At 47.0% G+C, this 20,253-nt stretch overlaps 1 protein-coding gene across 3 annotated transcripts in view; it reads left to right on the top strand.

Moving 5' to 3' along the window:
• RCSD1 (RCSD domain containing 1) overlaps nt 1-10,767 on the top strand; it is a 66,148-nt gene extending 55,381 nt beyond the window's left edge. For all 3 annotated transcript variants that reach the window (XM_082360955.1, XM_082360953.1, XM_082360954.1), the window contains 3 exons: nt 184-387; nt 3,023-3,661; nt 9,094-10,767. In XM_082360955.1, coding sequence (XP_082217081.1) covers nt 184-387; nt 3,023-3,661; nt 9,094-9,126 — 876 coding nt within the window. In that variant the 3' untranslated portion in view covers nt 9,127-10,767. The remainder of the gene's footprint in view (nt 1-183; nt 388-3,022; nt 3,662-9,093) is intronic.
• The last annotated feature ends 9,486 nt before the right edge of the window (nt 10,768-20,253 follow it).

Raw genomic sequence — 20,253 nt, 5'->3', positions numbered from 1 at the left:
AAAGATGGTAAAGGGCGCTGACAGCATGAGATCCTGGTGCCTGCAGGTGCTGGCAGTGGCTATTCTGGCCTCTTTGTCTATAAATCGGGACTGTTCCAATGCATTTTTGCTGGATCTAATCAGTGCTTCTGGGGCATTATGGAATGCAGCCTGGGTTTGAAATTCCTCATCTTTTCTCTACAGGCCAATTTAGTCTTTGATCCAGCGGCCCTGCTGCCTGGGGCCTCACCCAAGAGTCCTGGACTCAAGGCCATGGTGTCACCGTTTCACAGCCCGCCTTCTACCCCCAGCAGCCCTGGCGTGCGGTCTCGGGCCAGCGAGCCAGAGGAGGTGCCCGTCAGCTTTGACCAGCCTCCTGAAGGCAGTCATCTGCCCTCTTACAATAAGGTAATATCTGGATCCTAAGTACTGTGGTGTGTCTCTGGAAATGCGGGCACTGGGCAATCCTGAATCACCTCTACCCTGTTGTCCTGGAGAAAGGAAGACACTGCTGAGCTGTGGTTTATAACAAAGGAAATTTCTCCTCTTCCTGGCAAGTGATCCCTGAGCTAAGATCACCCTCTACCTAGCCTGCCTCTCTCATCCGCTGTCCCTGTAACTGTGCCACTCACCTGAAAGACAGGTGCAGGGGATGGAGTGCTCCACCCTTTGTGGAGAGAAGGGCAGGGATTCAGTACTGATCCCAGCTGCACAGAGAGTTATGTCGAAAGCTGAAAACAAAAACTAAAGCCCTGATCAGCGACTCAGCAGAAGGGAGGGCAGGGTCACTAGGTTGTCCTGTCCTGCCTTGATATGAATACCCCTAAGTGTCCCAGAATGGGCTCAAATCATTCTTACTGCATCTTGCCCCAGTTGAAGAATATCCAAATCGTTCCCTTTGCAAAAAGATGTATGGCAGCACTTGTTTCTGTAGATGCTACCCTAATACTTTGTGTGTGATTTCATCAGATCCCTGCCCTACTAGAAGGAGGTAAGAATCAAGAGAATCAGAGGTACATACAGTCCAATACACTCCAAGCAGGTACCCAGCAAACTTGGACCAGAGCCAGGCAGTGGCTAAGAGTTAAAGGGCTCTTATTCTTTTTTTTGGTTGCACCGCGGGCATGTGGGATTTTACTTTCCCGACCAGGGGTCGAACCCGCACCCCCTGCAGTGGAAGCACAGAGTCTTAACCACTTGACCACCAGGGAAGTCCCTGAGTTAAAGGGCTCTGATGCCAGGAAAAGTTAAATGAATGTGACCTTAGAATTAAGGATGGAGAGAGCAGGATCTTCCGGGTCCTTCCAGAGGATCCATCTAGGAAAGAGGTCAAATGTGTCGAAACAGGTAGGGCCCAAGGAAACAAAGTGGTGGTGAGGAGGTGATGGGGTAGGCTTGAGCCTGCTGGCTGGGACAGAGTGGAGATCCTTCAGCCCAGGGCAATGGAGAGACCCCCGACGGCAGAGAGGAACCCAGGAGAGAGCCCTGTCTTCTCACAGGATGTCAGTGGGATGTAGAGGCAGGGAGGGAGGCTCTGCCACCTGGTCATAGTACTGGGGGCTTTAGTCTGTGACAGCAGTAAGGGAGCAGGCAGGATTATTTCTGAACCCTGCTGGCCATGAGGGCTGGGGCCTTGATAGCCTGCAGGGCTAGCCTCACCGTGGTCTCAGGAAAGTTCCTGGGAAGCCCTTTTAAAACCAAGTATTCAGGGCTTCCCTGATGGTGCAGTGGTTGAGAATCTACCTGCCAGTGCAGGGGACACAGGTTCGATCCCTGGTCGGGGAAGATCCCACATGCCGCAGAACAACTAAGCCTGTGTGCCACAACTACTGAGCCTGCGCTCAAGATCCCACGAGCCACAACTACTGAGCCCACGAGCCACAACTACTGAGCCCACGTGCCACAACTACTGAAGCCCGTGCGCCTAGAGCCCGTGCTCCGCAACAAGAGAAGCCACCAGAATGAGAAGCCCGCGAACCGCAACGAAGAGTAGCCCCGACTAGCCGCAACGAGAGAAAAGCCCGCGTGCAGCAACGAAGACCCAATGCAGCCAGAAACAATAAATAAATAAAAATAAAATAATAACATGAATTTATTTTAAAAAAACAAGTATTCATTCCAAACTTCTGAGACAGCTAGGATTGACAAATACCAAAATGCAAATCAGTGAGAAAATAAGATTTAATTTGCACATAAATTTGTAAAGACACATCACTTGAGTAAAGTAGGACACCCACTATAAACACGCCCATTGAACTTCTGACAAAGTCCAGTGGACCCAGGTGAGGCCTGGTTCTGAGATTCACACACTTCCCAGAGAGAAAATGGTTTTCAGGCAGCTCTGCTGGGTGTTTCTAAGGTGTGGCTTCTGCTAGAGTTGGACCTCCCTGGAGAAAGCAAAGGATTCTGGCTGCTCAGCTCTCCCGGGGTTAGCCAGCTTTGCGGGGGGCGTGGGGCAGGAGGGGAAGGGAGGAAGCTGATCACCAGCTGTCCAGCTCCACACCCATGAGGTCACAGTACCAGCCACCCACAGACCCCCAACCCTCTTTTCTGTTGGGTTCACCTTTGTCAAAGTGGAATCTTCAGAATGTTAAAACATGACTCTGATACAAAATAGAGAGAGATTTTGTTCAACTAGTTAATTTAGGAGGGACCCTGTAAGATGGTAAAGCTCATTCAAAGAACTGCTTATTTTTAGGCAATTAAAAAGGACAAATGTTAGAATAAAATTGCTAAGTTAGACACTGAACTGGTTGTTATTTTCCAGGCCAGTAAAATCTTAGGTTATCTTTTTTACTGGATAGACAGCATTTTCATCTTCACACACACCGAAAAAAATCTGCAGGTTACCATGGAATACCGCAACCCCACAGGGCTCTAACCTATAATAAATAGCAAGCAATGGTACATCCTCCTAGAAAATCAAATGATCCTCAGGTGGGCTTGGGAAGCTGTGCGTGTGAGACTGACAGTGAAAGAACATGCGCCCTCCCTTTGGCCTTTTTCGCAGGTGTAGATCATTTTCCTTAACACTTTCTTGCAGGTGCGGACAAGGGGCTCCATAAAAAGGCGCCCTCCCTCCAGGCGATTCCGAAGGTCTCAGTCGGAGGACTGTGCGGACCTGGGGGAGCTCAGGGCCGTGGAGTCCTCCCAGGAGAATGGTGCCAAGGAAGAGAATGGGGACGAGGTGTTCCTAGCTAAGAGCAAGACCCCAGGATCCCCTCCTCTGAGGAGGACGCCCAGCAGGACAGAGAAGCAGGAGGAGAAGGGCAGGGCCTTGAGGGTAGCCCAGCAGCACGAAAAGGCCGTGGGGAGCTCCGAGGAGGGGGCCAGCCAGCGTCCAGCCCGAGCCTCCAGCCCAGAGGCAGAGGACGGGGGTGGGAGCCCCACGGAGGAGAAACCGGCTGAGGAGCAGACGCCAGAGCCTGCGGAGGTGAAGGAGAGGGCGGCCGGTGAAGAGGCGGAGCCCGGACAAAGGAGCCGAGATACAAAGGGGCTGGAGGAGGGAGCTGTGGGGGACGAGACCCCCCAAAACCCCCCTGGAGGAAGCGAGGGCGACCACAGTCCTGAGCAGGGGGCTGGCAAGGAAAAACATGATGAGGGGACCATCCTCGAGCCAGGCTGTGACCCTGGCACTGGCCACGCCCAGCCGGACGCCAGCAGTGAGGTCCCCAAGACGGAGGTAGGTGGCCTGGCTTGTCCCCCCGACCCGGACAGGGCAGGGCCAGCGCATCCTATGTCCCATGCCCTGTTCCTTACATCCATCACCAATCAGCTGGGTGTGCAGTAACACAGGGACTGGATTGAGACGGGCTGTCACTGGTGGGGAGGGGACAACAGGACCAGAAAGGGAAGCATGTCCCATGCTCTCTGCTTCTGGCTGCCTCGGGGTTCTGGCGCCCTTCTGGATGTGACTGAGGCCCACACACCAAGGCCTCCTGATGCAGCGTCCTGGACGGGGCTCGCTGCTGTGGGGCGTTCTGAGACGAAAAGGGGGTGCTCCTTTCCATACAAAACTCACAGTGATAGTGCCTGAGACCAGCAGCTCCTTGGGGCGCCGTAAAGAAGGCAGAACACGGCAATGGGCAGGGCTTCTCCTAGGGAAGCTTTAAAGGAGGCTTTATGTTCCATCCATCCACGCACAGGTGTTAGACACCTAGCGCGCATGAGGAGGGGTTGCCTCAGTCCCTGCCCTCCTGCTGGGCCCACACTTAGTCATGTGGCTCCTCCCACCACTCCCAGGAAGCCCACCTTGCGCTCACCTACTTGTGCCCTCAGGAGCACGACCAGCCTTGCTGGTTTCCACAAGAAAAGCTCTGTGTCCCGCCCCCTACTGCCACCCCTAACAATCTTATCAACAACGTCACCCTCCAGTGTTTCCCCCTTCCCTTTATGTTAGTTCATTCATTCATTAACACAAGCCACCGTCAGCTTCTGAGGACATTAGCCTCTTATGTCACTTCCTGCTTCCACTTTCTCTGCCTACTTAGTCCATTCTCTGTACAGCAACCAGAGGGGTGTGTGTGTGTGTGTTTACTCATTGCTAAAATTACTTACGTCCTGTGTTAGTTTCTTAGGGCTGCCATAACAAATTACCACAAATTGGCAGCTTGAAAACAATAGAAATGCATTGTCACACAGTTCTGGAGGCCAGAACTCCAAAATCAAGGTGTTGGCAGGATTGGCTCCCTCTGGAAGCTCTGAGGAAGAGTCTCTTCCAGCCTGTCCCCTAACTTCTGGTGGCTACTGGCGACCCTGGGAATCCTCTCTTGTTTCTTCCAGCTTCTGGTGGTTGTCGGCAATCCTCGGTGTTCCCTGGTTTGTAGACTCATCACTCCAACCTTTGCCTCTATCTTCACATGGTCTTTCCCTGTGTCTGTGTGTCTCAAATCTCCCTCTCCTTTCTCTTATAAGGACACCCGTCATTGGATGTGGACCCACCCTAAGTCCAGAATGATCTCATCTTAAGATCCTTAATTACATCTACAATGATGCTCTTTCCAAATAAGGTCATATCCACTGGTACTGGGAGTTAGGATTGGACATATCTTTGGAGGAGGACACAACCCATGGCACCTCTGCTCCCCCTTGTCCCAGAGCACTCAAAACACAGATTCCAAAGCCTCTGTGAGGCCCTGCCTGGGGGGGCCCTGCCCAGCTCTCCCTGACTCTCGCCCATACTGTGCCCCAACTGTGGCGACGTTTTTTGGTTTGGTTTTATTTTTTTACAGTGGTTAATATCTAGATCCTTGAAGTGACTTGGTGAAGTAATTTATAAGCACAAAATTGGTTGAACAGACTCAGAACCTGTAGCTTTCCAAAATGCCATCTGAGAGCTGTTGTTTAGGACCGTGCCCAAATCACATAGGGCTGGCATGTATACATCCTTCCAGCCTTTCTTCTTTGTGGTTGTATTTTTATACTCCAAATTGATAGTGTTCAGGTTCTAAATGTGTTGCTTTCGAATGTTCATTAAGCTTTCTTTCATATAGTAATACTTTAAAAAATTGGGGGAGTTCCCTGGTGGTCCAGTGGTTAGGACTCGGAGCTTTCATCGCTGTGGGCCCAGGTCCCATCCCTGGTCGGGGAACTAAGATCACACAGCCACGCAGCATGGCCAAAAAAGTATAAAAATTAAAAAAAACTTTAAAAATTTTGGATTTTTAAATTTTCAAGACACCATTTTCATTTTTTGTTTCATTACTTAAATGCAAGGTGCTACCTCTTTTCAAGAGCTTAACAGCATATAATTTCTCATTTAATTGCACATGTCAGATCCTCACTATGTGCAGAACACTGTACTAGCTGTAGTGTGTGTGTGTGTGTGTGTGTGTTTGCAACAAACATGAACACACATCCACTCCCAAGGAGATTTTAATTAAAGAATATTATAAAATTCTTGAAAAAATTCTTGAGGATTTAATATATTAAATTCTTTAATATACAAGGATAAAGATGGGTATGTGTTTGAGGTGCCAAATAAACGGCAAAAAGACTTGGTTGAAAATATGTCTTTTCCAGAAATTGTACCTCCAAACTTTCCGTTTGTCCCTTGAATCATACTAATAATAATTTGCTACTCACTGGGGCTTTTCAGTTTATTTACTTTTCATGAGGAATTGGCAAAGTTTGATAAGGTGAACAAAAGGTCTGGTCTCTAGATTCCTGTTGTGGTTTTAAAATGGAAGCAGGCAGACATAGCATAGACTTTCTCCTATTTTACCTAGTTAACATCAATTCATAAATTAATGACTTAAGTAGTAACATGTTAGAGTCATTTTCCAACTGATCTATATCTAAAATTACTGGTAAAATTGTCTAGGATAATTTTTATTCCATAGTGCATTGAATACAATCTTTTAAAGATTCTAGCCACATAGAAGTATGGAGAATGAAAAATTTTATTGAAGTATAGTTGTTACAATGTGTTAATTTCTGCTGTACAGCAAAGTGACTCAGTTATACGTATATATATTCTTTGTCATATTCTTTTCCATTTTGGTTTATCACAGGATATTGAGTATAGTTCCCTATGCTATACAATAGGACCTTGTTGTTTATCCGTCCTATATATAATAGTTTGCGTCTACTAATCCCAAACTCCCAATCCTTCCCTCCCCCAACCCCCCTTCCCCTTGGCAACCACAAGTCTGTTCTCTAGGTCTGTGAGTTTGTTTCTGTTTCATAGATATGTTCATTTGTGTCATATTTTAGATTTCGCATATAAGTGATATATGAGAATGAATTTTGAATCTCTACCCTCATCTCCCTCTTTGCGCCTCTCTCCTTAGTAGGCATAATCACCATATACAACTCAGTGTTCATATTTTCAGTCCTATTTGGGTTTGATGGACTGAGCTGCAGTTATTTTGGACGAAGATGTATTTTTTTAATTGCTAAATATATTTATCCCTTCCTCTTGACAGTCTGACATTGAGCATATTCCTCTTGTTGTAGTTTATCTGATCAATCTACTTCTACCAATCAAAGACCAAGATGGGGATTAAATCGGGGGGCCGGAAGCCGTCTCTTTAGTGGTGTGTGCTGCCTCTGTGAGATCCAGGAAAGACCTGGGACAGGCATGGCGTACTGGGGAAGCCCGTGACGCAAGGGGCCCACTTCACAGTTGTCCTCACTGGGGAACCCTTTGGCACCACTGCCCGAGGCATTTTGGTTCTAACTTTGACCAGGCTTGAAAAAACCAAAAGAGGATTGGAAGCAGTGCCCCTCCCAGATTAAATAAATTATGCAGATGTGCAGAGGTGCTTTGTGAAGCAGTTTATTCTGATGAGTAGCGCTGGTGTCCTTCGTGTCAACATCGAGCTCTGTGACCTTGGACAACTCCTGTCCCTTCTTGGAGCCTGGGTTTCTTCCTCTGCAAAACCAGGGGGTTGGACTAAGGTTGTCAGAGTTTTGCCGCCTTCCTCCGCTTGCGTTTCTACCTCAGTCCCTCCCTTAGCCTCTGAACTACCCTCCACTGAGATCCTATGTCCCTGCCCCCCAGGCTCCCTCCGTGGCCAGTCACTTATGAGCTGTCCTTCTGCACCTTAATCTCCCTCTCACCATCGACCTGCTCTATCTTTCTGTATTAATCCCCAAAGCTAAGTCACTCTCACACCCACCTTCTCTGCCAAGACTTGTGAGTGTCATTGGTGGAATTCATGAAACCATGCTGCCTGGATCTCTTATAAAGTCTTACCAACCCAGCTGAACCGTATCCAACCTCAGTGCCGCCTGGACACCCTCTCACTGCTTCTCTATCATCCTGTTTTCATCTGCGTTCTTCCAGCTCACTCCCTACCTCTTCCTCTCCTGCTCTGCAAATGACCTCACCTCCTTCCTGTTTACCTAAAGGGAAGACCAGGCTGTTTGCCACTTGCTCATACGCTCCAAGAGTCTCTTCTTCCTGCACATCTGAAGAGAGGCCCCTTCTCTTTGATAAGACAAACCCCCTTGTCTGCTGTGTCTACCATTTTCTGGACTTTTCTACAAGATATTTGTGGAGCATGTGTGTGCATTTTAAATGAAGGGTTAGACTAAGATTTTCCCATTCAGTTACTCTTCTGTATTTCCAGCTCCTCACTAGTTCGCCCCTTTCTGCCTACAAACATGTTTGGATCTCTCTAATCCTGAAGAAAAATGTCTCGACTCTGCTCTCTACCCCCAACTCCACCCCCAGTTCTCTCTTTCTCCCCTTGTGATCTCGCTCTTATCAATGACTTTTGAAGCCCACACATGCCCTCCCGGCCACCAAAGACCAGTCATGTCTCCGTTCTTGTCATCCTCACCGCTCTGAAACAGCTGATGCCGGCAACCTGCCCTAAAAACCACCTCCTTCCTTTAACCGCTGTTTGGCTGGGCTGCCCTGGCCCCCCCTCTGCCTCTTAGGGGGGCGTCACCACACCTTGACCTTGGCCCCCACTCCCAGGCTTCATCTCCTTTTGTCAGTGACTCCTACACCTGGTCCTCACCATTACCTGCCGGCCCCTCCTGACTGCTTAGCACCAGCCGGGCTCTCACCACGGCCCCAACCGCACATCCACAGGCCCACCAGTCCCTCACGCTCCGTATCTCCAAAACCAAACTGCTGCTCGCTTTGTTTCTCCACTTACATTCAACCGAAACCTGAAATTCCGTTGTTAGCTGTATGCACTTCTGCTCATGAGGTACTTTTCTTCTTTCTCTTTGATTCTTGAGCAGTGTTTCAGGATGATGAAATTAATGGGAATGAGTGAGGAAGTAAGAAGCTAGGGCAAGGAGGACATGGGAAGCCATGCATCAAGGAATAGGCAGTGTCCTCGTTGAGGGCTCAAGCTCCGGTCCCGGGGTTTAAATCCTGACTCCACCACTTACTAGCTGTGTGACCTAGGGGAAGTCACTTGACCTCTCTGTGCCTTAATTACCCCACCTATAAAACAGAGCTAATAGAACTACCAAACTCATATTGCTTTCATAAGGAATAAATGAGTTGATGCACGTGAAAAACTATGTCAGGCACATAGCATTATTATCACTATTACTACTATTACCCGACCTAGCATCCCCAAGGAGACAGGCTGAGTGTCCAGATTTCCTACTTTCCTCCTAATTTCTTCCTTCCTCCTCTGCTCACAGGATAATACCCCTGTCCAGGACACTAAAATGTGAAGAAGATCTTACTGTGCCTAGTGATGAAGCTGCTGGAGCCGTGTCCTTGAAGTAGCAGAAATGATCGTAGCGGCAGCAAAGGAAGCCATCGCAGGAGCAGGATGGGCTGAGGGTCTGGAGTCAGCCTGAGGACACAGGGTGCAATTTCCCAACCTCCGCACCATCATAGACAGAGATTGGATCTGAGGGCAGCAGACTTTTATCAACTTGATCAAAGTTGTGTCACTTGATGAACTTGGTTTAAAAAAAAAACAAAAAAACATTTAAAACAATTTACTGTGGTGACAACTCCCCAGGGATGCTGGTCAAACTATGGGGCCCATATACTGTCCACACCCACCTAACCCTATAGCTGACCTCAGAACTGGACTGGGATATACCTATTCGGCTTGTGTTTGTGTAAGGTGACAGCCTTTTTATTGTTCTTAAGTTTTCATGATTCTCAAGTGTAAGTAAAAACTCATTGCAAGTAGCTAGAAACAAAGTAGTATCACTGGAAATATAAATCCTGTAAGTTACAGAAGACCTTAAATTGTATGGAGACCCTGAGACAACCTTTCAGCTTGGTCCAAATTTGACTGGCCAACCAATTTTGAAAACATTGGACGAGAAGAGATAATTATTGAAACATTAAAAAATATGTGTCTGTTCCAGCAACAGGAGCTTTTCCATCAGGTAATTCTCTAGCTGGTGATACACTGGGAGGCGACCAGCTCAGCTCACCTGCTTCTGCCAGGGGGAGAGCAGGCAGAGGCAGGCAGCAACTCCTTTGGAGAGGCAGGATGTCTCTGTGCTGCATTTCCTCATCCTGAAAGCAGAGCGGTGACCCCTGGACAATGCCTGCCCTCTGGTTTATCCTGGGAGGATGAAATTTGTGCTTCCAGAGGGGGAGCCTCGAGCATGGATTAGACATCTCCTGGGAAGTGGTTTGAGCATCGTGATGTGCAAGCTACATAATGAGAACATCCTTCCTGGCTTCCCTGACTTGAATGGAAACCCAGGCTCTCCTCCCCGACTCAGGAGGGGTGGGGTGGGTCTTCTGTCTGTTCCTCCTGGGTAGCTCTTGCTTTATCGGTCTGTTTGGAGAGTGCATGCGGCTTCGCCGGGGACAGGGGGCCTGACGACCCCTTCCTTGACATATCCTCTCCCCTCTTCCCACACTCCTGCTGAAAGATGCTCATCCAAATAAATGTTTAATCTTAAGGGTTGGCCCTTATTCAGATTTGAGTATTTCAGTATCTCAACATGCTGATTTGGTAGTTGGAGCAGTCGTTTTTTCTGGAGGTCTCTTAGACCACACTCTACTCTGACTTCAGAAAGTAGTTTCCGAGACTAAAAGGCCTTATCTCACTGCTGGTACCTCAGTTTATCACCCCATTTACAGTTTTTCTAACTCCAGGATAGTGTTAATATTGGAGATATATATTTTTTCAAAAACTATTTTTAAATCAAATGCAGCTTCTAAGCCTTATAATCTAGTGAAGACTGATACCATAATAAGCTTTGTATTTTAGCAGAGTTTGGGAGATATGTGTGTCAGTTATTTTGAGATCTGTATAATATCTATCATCTATCTAATCTATCATCTATCTGTCTATTGACAGAGATGTATACCCCCTAAACAATACACGGATTTATTTATGTATGTCTTTGGGTTGTTTATATACTCATGCACATATCTGGGCAAGAGTTTTGAGAATGTGAGCATGACTGTGCAATGAAAGGGGGAAATCTGCCACTTCTCTTACTAGAAAAAGGAATGGGACAGATGGGATGTAGATGTAAAAATAAAACTCTATTTTTCTTCTGGAGGGTCCATACCTTACAGTAGCAGATGAAGAAGGAGCAATCAAAAATAAGAATGTGACACTGAAGGAGCATGCGTGACGGTGTCCAAAAATCTCCCCAGTTCCCTATTAGTTACATTATTTGATCTATTTTGTGAGAACACAAAGGCCCCACCGCAGGCATTGTTATTAGTGATGGGGTTCTTGGTGGGGAATTCATGAAGCGAAGGCAGGACCCGTTCCCTGTGGGCGCTGCAAGCTGGCTGTTTAATGCTCTCCTTTCTCAAAGTGACCATGATTCAGCGTTGCAACGCCATGGTTGAGACTGGGATTTCACACTGGGGATTAAAGAAATCCATGTGTGTCTTAGGTGGCACAGAGTCATCACCAGGCCAGGAAGACTTTCGTCAGGATTCCTTAATAGGCTTGAAGGAAAACACTGATTCTTCACAGCTACAAGGCTGAAGAGAAGAATCAGAATCATTCTTCCACTACCTTTGTAATCTAGCTTGAATATTAAACTGTGTCCTTCCTTTCTCCAGAGAGGGAGCAAGAAGAAAACTTGAATGCTTTGAAGAAATAGGCCAATATTGAAAAGGGGGCTGCATGTGAAACTGGGTAACCAGATATGGCCATGAGGAGCCCAGGGGCCTCAGAATTCCACTCTCCTCACTGAGGTCACCCTCAACAGGACCCTGTTTGCCAGACCAATTTTGGCCTGTGACCCAGCTGACTAGTCACTCCATAAAATGTCAGATAAGGGAATAAAGGAGTGGACAGACAACCAGCTCATCATCATCTTTTGATTCGGTACTCTTGGGAATGTAAAACTTTAATACAGTTGAATGAATGAGGACCTTCAGTTGCTAATGAAAGGACCCCAACTCAAACAGGCTGATGCAAAACAGCTATATCTATGAATCTCCCTCTCTCTCTCTTTCTCTGTCTGTCTGTCCCTCCCTCCTTCTATACACTGAGTAATATGTTTTGACAATCCATGGACAGACCTGAATACAATCACTTAAGCAATGTCAGAAATCTTTCTCTGTTATTGGTCTCTGCTTTCCTCTGTGTTGGCCATATTCTCAGGCACAAACCCAATGGAAAGAGCTTATTTTTCCCCAGTAACTGTGGGAAAAAATCCTGCAAAGGTTTTCTATAGGCTTGGTGGGGATCATATATCTATAGCTGAGCCAATCATTATGACCAAGGAGATGCAGAGATCAGATTGGCCGGCCCTCCGTCACTCTCCTGCAGTTAGGGGCTAGGTGAGTTAATTCTATCTCATCTGCAAGGACTGTGAATGGGGCAACAGGGCGCCTCAAGGTAAAATCAAAGTGCTGTTACTAAAAGATATGATGCTGGGTGGGAAAAACAACAACAACAATAGAGCTCTGAGCAAAATTCTAGGGCTACTCAGATAAAACGGAATTTGTTTTCATAAGCCACCAAAGAAAATCAGTCTCATTTTAAATGTAATAATGTATCACTGTGTCCAGAGCCAGCCTGGAGCTCCATGAGGGTCAAGTCTGTCTGTGTAGTTCATTGTGCCAGTGCCTCATGTATTATCGGTGCTCAATAAACATTCGGTAAGTAATGAATGATTAAACTGATTTCAGAGCTGGAATAGGATTAGTTTCAACATTTATCGCTGCCCAAAGACTCCCTCACTGATGCCAGATGCCTGAAATGTTAGCAGCTGATTCCACTGGCTCTAGTCTTCTTCCCAGTCAAAACGTGTATCCTGAGAGAGGTAATATTTTAGGCCTCCTCTGTCATCACATCTTTTTTTTTTCCCCATGGTCTGTTGTCTTCTTGAGGTAAGTTAGAGGAATGATGGGCTTCTTCTTAAGGGGAGGTACTTAAAAGGAGGTCTTTATTCTTGGCTGCTTTGTGTGTTCGTTGCTGCACGTGGGCTTTCTCTAGTTGCGGTGAGCGGGGGCTACTCTTTGTTGCGGTGCGCAGGCTTCTCATTGCGGTGGCTTCTCTTGGTGCGGAGCACTGTCTCTAGGTGCACGGACTTCAATAGTTGTGGCACGCAGGCTCGATAGTTGTGGCGCACGGGGGCTTAGTTGCTCCACAGCATGTGGGATCTTCCCGGACCAGGGCTCAAACCCGTGTCCCCTGCATTGGCAAGCGAATTCTTAATCACTGCGCCACCAGGGAAGTCCTGTCATCACATCTTGAGTTGAGTTGGTTCTAGAAAGCCTTCCCAGAAGGGGTTGAAAAAGAAGAGCAAAGTACACGAAACTCTAGGGGCAGTTGACACACTTTCCTGACTTCCCAGTCTTGCTTAGGGTAAGTCAGGCTCCCATTTAGCCCAGTGATGTCCTGACCAGAGTGGCTATGGAGGCTGAGAAAACCATTACTCCAGTTCTGCCCTCAGATTCGAGGAGAGCTGTGGGAGAGGCCCCACTGTGGTCAAATGGGGCAGGAAACTGTGGTTCTTTGATCCTTTGCAGAGGAAAAGGAGGTGAATGTGTTCAATGCCTCACAGCACAAAGGAAGCCACCCACTTCCAAAACTGGAACAAAGAGATTTCTCCTCCTCCTCCTCCTGGAAAGTTCTGGGCTCTCCACGGGACCTGCAACGCCTAGGCACAGCCAGGGAGATGCTATGAAGGAAACAGGATGTAGAAGGAAGAGGTCGAAACAGTCTAGGATTCCCCGCTGGGCACTCCTGTCAGTAATGACCCTGACCCTTGATGGTGTAGTTTTAAATGAAAATGTGAAAAAAATGACTTAGGCAAACCTGTAATGCCAGTTATTACATTTATCAACTGCTTCTGTTTTAAATCATGAGTGGACTGAATTGCACTTCAGTCAAAATTCAGAAGCAAGATTCTAGAATGATTATATGGTTGGTACTCAAAGGATGGTATTACCAAGGGGCAGATATTCCTTCTGCTCCAAGAAAATAATAGGACCTCAAACACTAGTCGCTACTGTTGGATTGTCTAAGGGACCTCTGGGTGCTGGGTGGTGCCAGGCACTCACCGTCACGGCGGAACCTGGCCCCTCAGGCGCAACAGTAGCAGCCTTCCTGACGAGCTCTGCAAGCAGCCGGGATGGGAAAGGGCAAAAGGGCCTGCTTTGCATCGCCTCTAATTCTGTGCCTCTTTTCATTCTACCAAGCAAAAGGAAACACATAGTTTTAGGAACGCTGTTTTCTCTGTGATTTAAAAATATTCATTACCTTTATTTTTTCTCATTATAAAAGCAATACACATTTATTTTTAAACATGTGTGGAGAAAAAATATTTTAAGTCAATAAAAATTATTCGTAACCCCACTACTAAGAGATAACTAGTGTTAATATTTTATGGATTTTCCTCTAGTTTTTTTAATGCATGTATTACATGTTTTGTTTTTAATTCGTTGTTGTTCCAAAACTGGGATCTCACTGTATGTAACTGTGTATTTTTCTCTTCTGTAACATACCATCGTGAGCATGTCTTCCGAAACAATCACAATTTTGATCATGAAAACTGTACACTTTTGTCTTCTTCTATTCAACCAATAACATCCAGAGTAAGACCAAATCTGTATAAAAGAGGGGTAATAATATCCCCTGGTGGAAACGAAGGTGTTGTGGAAAGCAGTTGTTTTCACAGTCTAGATCTTAGATTCCTATCACGTTCATGACCTCATGCACTCTCAAAACTTAAAACAAGTGAAAACATTTGAATGAAAAATGAAAGGGCTGAGGCAACTCCAAAATATCATTCCTAATTATTTAGGGATTGCAAAATCCAGAGGGAGGCATGAGATAAGCTTCTGAGAAAGGATCACTGGAGGAAAACCACAAAGAAATGTTTGCAGTAAAAACTAGCTGAAGCTATTATAGGCTATTGGACTGGAGTCTGGAAAAGGCACAAATGTTCAATCTGATCCCACTTTCTGTGTGGGTCAGGACATGGCTTGCAGTGAACAAAGCAAACCTACCAGCATGACAACGGCGGTGGCCTGCGGGCCATTTAGTGCTTAACTGCACGGGCAGCAAGTAAGACGCAGCACACAGTCCTGAGGCCAGTCCTGTGGGCCAAGTTAGCCAGAAGTTTCCTTTGAATGGCAGACCCACGCAATTAAATTGTATTCTCACTTCCAAGGGCTGATCATTCCAAGTCAGAGCCAAGTCTGTACCACTTAAGCCCAAACTGTGTCAGAATTCAGTGGCGAGCAAACATTAGTGACAAAATAGTCACAGATCCCTCACCATAAGTGTTTTTAAAAGCCATTCACAATTTCAAGGCATCAACCATGACATCATCCTAGAGTTATTCTAATCATCTCCGAATGGACCTCTTCTTCTTCTCATTTCATCTTCGCCCTCACATGCATCTGAACCCAAGTCAAAATTGTTATGTTCAATAGTACTTTTAACATACCACCATTCTCAAAGGCTTTAATGCCACCAAATCCCTTAAATCAAATTAAAAGATTGAATCATGGCTTTTAAAGTTCTCTGGCAGCCACTGGTCCTCTTCTTCCACATCAGTTTTCATCTTACTTGCTAACCAGCTAAGCCCTGCTCATTGGCATGGAATTACATGGAGAGCCACAAAAGCGGTTATCCCAGCTCTGGGAGTAAATCCTAAGGAAATCATGTAATATGTGGGGAAAGTATATACACAAATGGGCCAAACAAGATTTATATCAGCGAAATGTTGGACACCAATTATTTATTATACAGTAGAAGAATTATTAAGAAAATTATGCTATGGGAATTCCCTGGCTGTCCAGTGGTTAGGACTCTGTGTTTCCACTGCAGGGGGCACTGGTTTCGATCCCTGGTCTGGGGGGAACTAAGATCCTGCAAGACATGTGGTGCAGCCAAAAAAAAAAAAGAGAAAAGAAAAGACAGAAAAAAGAAAATTATGCTATATTGTCTTGATGGAATAGTATAAAATTATTACAAGCAACTTAAAGGGATGGGAAAACAGGCATGGGGAAATTGGAAAACAATAACAACAGAAACCTTGAGAGTGGACACTGGCAAAGGTAGGAAAGGTCTCCAGTCTTGCCATCTTTCATGGCACCTTGGTGAGTGAGTGAGATACAGCTCAGGCAGGGCAGAGGGAGCCCTCGAAAAGGCACAGTCTGAAAGGGGAGGGCAAAACCTAGATTGCTCAGGACTCCCCCTGAGGAGAACTCCTCCTTCCTCACCCTCCTGAGCCCATTCTCAAACTACAAAAGAGTGGATTAAAAGCAACATGGGGCTCTCAAACCTTAGCTCAGCAGGAGGAAGAAAAGTGATCTCAGACAGGAAGAGGGTGTCAATAAAATGTTTACATACTGAGACTTCCCTGGTGGTGCAGCGGTTAAGAATCCACCTGCTGATTCGGGGGACACGGGTTGGAGCCCCGGTTGCGGAGCAACTTAAGCCTGTGAGCCACAACTATTGCAGCCCACATGACTTGAGCCTGTGCTCCGCAACAGAGAAGCCACCACAGTGAGAAGCCCACACACCACAACGCGCACAGCAACGAAGACCCAAAGCAGCCAAATAAATAAATTTAATTTTTAAAAAAATTTACATACTATCAAAGCAAATGGAAGGCTTAGAGCAGCCCACCCTACACATGTCCTTCTACTCCAGGGAGGAGCACGGCTCTGGGATCTCTCTACATGGCCAGAATGGGTTATAGAAAGGTTTTCCAGCTTTAACTCTTTGTTTTGAAGTGTTTTCACTTGTATTTCCCCTGTCACACTCCCCAAGGGTGTGAGCTCTGGTCCTGACCTTCTATATTCAGTGGCACCCCCAGAGCCCACTGGCATCAGGAGGAAGGAAGGGATCAGGGGATGAGCAGAGAAGCTGGTGCAAATGGAGAGCTTTCAGTCAAAGGGTGAGAGGGCAGAAACACCACCTGGACCCTCAGAGAACAGTCTGACCAGGGTTCGAAGGAAAGTATTCCAGTGACCCCCAAATTCAAGGTAGCTTAAGGATGGAAGAGGGCTTCAGAAATGAGAAGCCTCTGCCACCCAACCACCAACTCAAGGGTGTTGGGGAGGGAGAGGGGAGTGCAGGCCAAAAGCAGGCAAGGCTAGCTTAAGACCCTGCACTCCTGGTCCACCTGGGTTAAGGGCCTTAGGATAGGCTCAAACTATGCGGCAGAAGGGGCGGGGGTCGTGTTAAGGAATCCAAGCTGGTACTGCTCACTCCTCCACAGGGCAACAAATCAAGAGAAGAGTTGTTGGGGCAGGGAATAGCAACTTTATTTGGAAACCCAGCAGACTGAAAAGATGGTGGAATAGTGTCCCAAAGAATCATCTTGCCCAGGTTTGGATGATTGTTTCTTTTATAAAACAAAGAGGGGGAAGTGAGGAGGTAAAGTTTTGTTTTGTTTTGTTTTTTAAATGGATGACCACAACAAAAGCAACAATGATTGCAATTACGAAACACACTCATACTATGTCATAATACTGACACTCAGTCCAGTAATCCTCCACTGTAACAGCTCCTTTACTTTGCAGTGAAAATTGATTTGTATATTTTTTGCCTCTGAGTCCTTGTGGGATTTTTTTTATTATTATTCAAACAGGAAGTCACAAAAATTATAATCGTCCTCATCAGTTCACTCAGTCCCATGTAATTAATTTTTTTTTCATCTTGATCTTTTGTTAGCACTTTTATGAATTCATCAGTTTTCCATTAGAGTTCTGAAAATGCTTATTCATTCAGTTCAGCAGTATAGTCAGTTACCAGAAACCTGCACTTGTCAGAGTCTTTTCCATGAATTCCTTGAAGATGAAACACTTTTATAGGAACATATTTGCAAAAGCTTCAGAGTACACCCAGAACTGTCTGTAAATGACAAAAGACTTAAAAATGGCCATGGTTAAAGATTTGATGAAAGTTCATAATAATGCAATTGACAAGGAAATTTAGTTATTTCTGAGATGTACATTTTAAAGTAATAACTAGAATTATGACTTATAACATTATACCAGAACATGTAAGAGGTAAAGTTTAAAAAAAGAGAGAGAGAGAAGTTATTTCAAACATTTCCTGGTTCTGGCCAGACTCTGGAACGGATGTGTTCCTTTCTTCTTTCCTGCAGCCATTCACAGGTGGGCCTGGTCAGGATGTTTCCTGTAAGCTTAAACAAATGTGTTTTAGCTTAACTTTCAGGCATGGGAGGCAGGGTTCCCAGAGATGGGCCATCATGTGTACTTTAAACTACAGGCACCAGCCCTTTAGTAATTAACTTGTAACAAAAGCAATAGAATACAAAGGTTAAAGTAAAAGAAACAGACCCGGTATGGAGTCAGATTTGTTCTTCCCTATTACAGTAGGGGATGGAGGTGGGGTGGCGCCAGAGCGAAGGTCCTGCCCACTACTACAGCCTTGTCCACTCCTCCAAGCTACCAAGGCACCCAACTCTGCCCCCTCCCTCCCCAGCTCCTTTCACGGCCCTCGCTATTAACCCCACCTTCCAAGACCTCGGTAGTTCCTGTGCCTGCGCCTGCACTTCCTCGCCGCCGTGTGGCCTGAATTACCTCACTGCAAAATGAGGATAACAGTAGTAACTAAGGGAAAATTGTTACAAATATGCAGTGAGTTCAGTATGTAAAACGCCTAAAAGAGTGCAGGATCTCAAAATGAACGTTCGAAAAAAGTTAGCTGTTAATACTCTCTCCTTTGCCAGTTCTTCGCCCCATCACTCCCTCCCAGGGATAAGGTACATCCCTTGCCAACTCTCGCCCGCTCCTCCGCGCTATTTCCCGCCCCGCGCACCCGCGAGCGTCGTCCCGCTGCAGCACAGGGGACTGGGATGGGGACGGGGACGGGGCACGCGGCACACAGCCAAGTGCTCTGAGGATGGTCTGAGTGGAGAGCGGCGGGAGCTCCCCGCAAGGAGCGAAACTGGCGGCGTGGAGACACTGGGCGGCGGGCACCCGGCGGCGTCCAGTGTGTCCGAGGGGCCCTGCCCGCGCCCTCTTAGCCCGGGCTTCCAGCGCCCGGCCGCCACCGCGCTGCAGGGGCCATCCTGGCTCGGGGGAGGCGGCTTCCCGGATCAAGTGCGGACGGCCGCAGGCCGAGGCGCAGAGCCCGGGCGCTGGGTGATACCACCGGCCCCGCTGGGCAAAGTGCACGTCCCTTCCTGGTGCTCCTTCGGGTGGCGAGGAGGGTTTCGGCCGGAGACCTGGGGAGTAAGAGAAGGGTCGCCGCCGGCTGGGGACGGTCAGGCGGTGCGGCCAGCGGCGAGGCAAGGCTGAAGAGAGGCGCTGGGAAGGGTCTTGCCGAGAGCGGCTCGTTGGTCTAGGGGTATGATTCTCGCTTCGGGTGCGAGAGGTCCCGGGTTCAAATCCCGGACGAGCCCAGGCTTTTTCTGTCTAAGCCTAAAATTTAAGAAACAGGTTCTTTTTCTCACACGGCTCATTTAGAGGCTGAAATGAAACTATTCCGGTCCCATGAGCTCGAATCTTGATCGTCGTAGTTTTAGGAAGTAAAGGATTGAGATCAATTCGTTAAATATGTGGTCTTTGTACGTCTGAGGGCAAGGTATGAAAATGCTTGTACCATTTAAAACACACGTACTCGGAAAAGAGACACGCCTCGTGCGGACTCCTGGGCACCCCTCGGACACTCCAAACGTGAGCAGGGGGCGCCGTGGATTAGCGGGACCAGGCTGATGGGGCGCGCTGTCCTCCTCCAGCGGTCGCTGTGCGTGCGGACATGCGCGGGCCTGGGCAAGTTTAAACCGCACCTGTAGGCAACCGAGATCGGAACTCAGTCCCTAACACAAGCGCTCGACTCCGAAACTGGCAGGAATGGGGACAAGCGTTTTCAAAGTATTACATGGTTAGCAAACTTTCTACGTTTTCATGTTACGTCTTTTAATGGTATTTGAACGTAAAGTGTGCTCTAAGTTCAAAAAGTCTCAACTTTGTATTTTCCACCAACATGTATTTATTACATTTATGGATCTATTCTAAAATTAATTTCTTTAGAAATGATTAATTCATGAAGAAAAAAAGAGGGCTCGTCCGGGATTTGAACCCGGGACCTCTCGCACCCTAAGCGAGAATCATACCCCTAGACCAACGAGCCGTCGCGTTTTTCGCCTTCCCGTCCTTATAAAAGGAGGAACTACTTAGTCCCGCGCCCCCAAGTGGTTATCTGTGTAATATGTTTATATCCTTCAGCTGTTTCGCGTTCTTGTGTTTCCGATTTTTTCTTTTCTCTCTTGACCTTTGAAAATCAATGACAGAGAAGAAAACAACGGTGTCACTACCAGTGGCATATTTATATTTATGGCTGATAAATTGCAGTGAGTGTGTGGCAATATCCCTGTGGCAGGCGGATTCCAGATTCTCTCCCTTGCTGCGTTCAGGAT

Source organism: Balaenoptera borealis (genome assembly GCF_965194805.1).
Source record: "Balaenoptera borealis genome assembly, chromosome: 1".
NCBI classification, from domain to species: Eukaryota; Metazoa; Chordata; class Mammalia; order Artiodactyla; family Balaenopteridae; genus Balaenoptera; species Balaenoptera borealis.
This window is presented reverse-complemented; position numbering and strand designations above follow the sequence as displayed.